Here is a 2873-nt window from a genome sequence, read left to right on the forward strand (position 1 = left end):
AGACAACAACCCATTTAAATTCGATTTCCAGGCCTACAAATGGCATTTGAGGATAAGTGTGTAGGTGTGGTGGTTGTGCAGGGTTGTTTTGCAGTGTACTGCCGGTGGATGGTGACGTTTATAGCAGGGGAGATTAATGGTGTTACATTGACGGTGGTTTGGAGTTACCTCTCGCTGGAAACCATTTCCGCCGTAGGACCTCTGGCGAAAAGTTCAATCCCTCTTCTTTCCTTCCCCAGTGGTAACGATCATAGCCTCTTTTCTCCCCTGTAAATATTTTATACCCAATATACCCAAAATAGTGGTCGAACAGGGCTTTTGCCGAGGTGGACCAGAGGTAGTGATATTAGATTGTAGGTGGTGGTGACGACGACACAAATAAACGGTTATTAGGTTCAGATTAGGAGTCGTTGAAGGAGATTGAAGGAGGAGAAACATTGACTTTTTCAGTCAAACATTGTTTGAGAGAGAGACCCATTGCATATTAAATTTCATTCTATTTTTAGTTAAGAGAAAACTTGATAAATGGTTCATGAATAGTGAAATGATGAAAATGTCCTTTACTTAACGGATAAATACTGACAGGGTGAGCCATAAAAACTAAACATTAAAAGTTTTGAAACGACATTACTGTTGGTGAGGTTTTTAAAATTAGAAACGAAACTTCAGATATTATAAAACCACATGGACCATTTAGGAAGTTTGTCTAGAAAAAAATATATATATATAAAAAAAAACAGATTTCTAACTGGTGCAATTTTCAAAACGACGTAACCCATCTCTCCTCCATCCTTGTTTAGCATAAAACCAAATCTGTCCCATGCTATCTTTTCCCTTCCCAAGCAGTTAAATATTTTTATCTTTTCAGTCTTGTAACCTGTACGATAGGAGGGCCTCCATTTGTTCACATCCAGCAAGCAAATCAGAAACACAGTCACAGTCAAGAGAAGGTACAAATAATAATAAAATGACCCCCACACCCCCCACTTAATTAACGTGCACACACCCACACTATCATCGTGGTCTGTTCCCCCTCTTATCTTTTTTGCACTCCTACTAAAGAGACCGACAGTTTAGACTTGATGTAAGATACGCAATTATGCCCCTCAAAATACGCTATCCACATTCGACACTTTGCAATTTTGCAGGGGTTTGGCCCTTTGATTTCACCCTCTTTCTCTTCATTAAATATAAAGCCGTGAACACCGCTTCAATCCCTCGTGACCCTTTTCTTTTTTTAACCACTATCGTGTTCCTATCTAGTAACTAATACTGGGAATCAGTGTCGCTATCTGGCAACCAATACTGGAAACTAAATAAACAATTTGATTCTTCAGAATCATGAAAAGAAGATTTATTCACAATTAATTCATGTTCACATGAACACCGGCAGATTTTTTTGATTTACAGACGGGGCAAATGCTGATACTAGAGGCACAGATGGTACACATGCACAGATGCCTGCAAGGAAGCAGCAACACGCATGACTCTTCCTTCCCACAATTTCGGCATCGCCTGTTCATTCCGCCGTATCTGCTACTATTCTTTCTCTCTCCTCCACTTTCCTCCGCTAACATGCGATCCAGTTCATGGTTGCTTCCGCAGTGTGATTGAGCGTCATCGATTGAGGCACAATTGTTATTGAAATCGAGACTGTAATGCTGTTGTAGCTGAAGCTGTTCTTGGACTTGTTGGAGATTGTTTCGTAGGGCGTTGGCTGTTGCCTCGTTGGTTTCAGCTAATTCTCTCCATATTTGATTTTCGACGTTTAGAGATTTCACTTTTTCTTCTAAAGACCAATTCATCTGTCCGATCTTCACGATTTCATCTTCTTTGGCTTTCAGTCTCTTCATTATCCCTTCCTGGGCTGCTGCTATTAATCTCCTCGAGTTTCTCTTTCGCATCTCCTGGATCTCCGTCCTCACCTTCTCAGTCTGCAATTTGAAAAAAAATATCAGTATACGAGAGACTGTATCTATGAAACTGAAATAGAATTATTGGTTCTTACATGATGAGAAACGAAACGATCAATCTCTAATTGCTGTTGATAGATGTGCGATGCGATATCTTCACCGAAAAACGCGAATGTGCCATGTTCGTTTTGATTAACCATCGGAGCGTTTGGAAGGGAGAAGGGTGGAGTAAAAGAAGAAACGTGAGCTTCATGGCGTGGTCGTTTCCTTGGAAGGCTGGAGGTAAGTCCGCTGTCTGCCTTGAAAGCAGGCGTCGGAAAGGAATCCGTCATTCCGGCACCATACATCGGAATCATGGGAAGCGGAGCAATTCCATATGTTACTGCGTTGGGTTGATGATCAATCATGTCCCTGTAATCACAAATTAAAGTTGGATGAATATTAAAGTTGAATGAACTGAATGTAAATGATAGATGAAGATGAAGTGCAAAAATAGAAGACCTGTTTGGAAGAAATTGAGAAGGGTTGAGGGTCATATGTGGAGCTTCAACTGCCATTGGTAATTGATATTTGCGTTTCTTCTTGTGAGAGAAAGAGAAGGAATAACATGCGAATGAAGGATACAATATGCAAAGGCCATATGAGTGGGGTTTATTTAGGGTTCTGTTTGTTTGGGATTGGAACAAGAGTTAAAACGGGAAAAATGTTGTTTTCTTTTTCTTTTCTTTATTATAAATTAAAGAAAAAGTGTAATGTGTGTTTATTATGTGGGACTAAAAGAAAGGCACCAAATCTAATTCAGTGACTTGACTAATATGTTAGAAAAATTAGTCAATTCCGCAATATGAGGGTTGTAGCGGTTTAAACTTTAAAATATTAAAGTGTACTCGGTGGGACCTTGTTTGTCGTATAGGAGAAGGCTTTCTATTCGTCCTCACTCCACAATCCTCATGTGTCTTT

The 2873-nt window shown here is 39.8% G+C and overlaps 1 protein-coding gene across 1 annotated transcript; it reads right to left on the reverse strand.

The window, feature by feature from the left end:
* Positions 1-1339: 1339 nt before the first annotated feature.
* Positions 1340-2673, reverse strand: LOC145063442 (putative BOI-related E3 ubiquitin-protein ligase 3). Its single transcript, XM_079011049.1, has 3 exons — positions 2415-2673; positions 2009-2324; positions 1340-1934 (listed from the first exon to the last, which is right to left on the reverse strand). Exons 1-3 carry the CDS (start codon positions 2468-2470, stop codon positions 1365-1367), a joined length of 942 nt encoding a protein of 313 aa, XP_078867175.1. The 5' UTR covers positions 2471-2673; the 3' UTR covers positions 1340-1364.
* Between the last annotated feature and the right edge of the window lie 200 nt (positions 2674-2873).

The sequence above is a fragment of the Lactuca serriola genome, chromosome 7 (assembly GCF_051521515.1).
Source record: "Lactuca serriola cultivar US96UC23 chromosome 7, Lser_US96UC23_V15, whole genome shotgun sequence".
NCBI classification, from domain to species: Eukaryota; Viridiplantae; Streptophyta; class Magnoliopsida; order Asterales; family Asteraceae; genus Lactuca; species Lactuca serriola.

Coding starts and splice junctions, on each gene's coding strand:
- LOC145063442 (XM_079011049.1), bottom strand. CDS start 2,470: ATGGCAGTTGAAGCTCCACATATGACCCTCAACCCTTCTCAATTTCTT. Junction 2,325..2,414: donor TCTCAATTTCTTCCAAACAG/GTCTTCTATTTT, acceptor TTGTGATTACAG/GGACATGATTGATCATCAAC. Junction 1,935..2,008: donor ATCGTTTCGTTTCTCATCAT/GTAAGAACCAAT, acceptor TTCAAATTGCAG/ACTGAGAAGGTGAGGACGGA.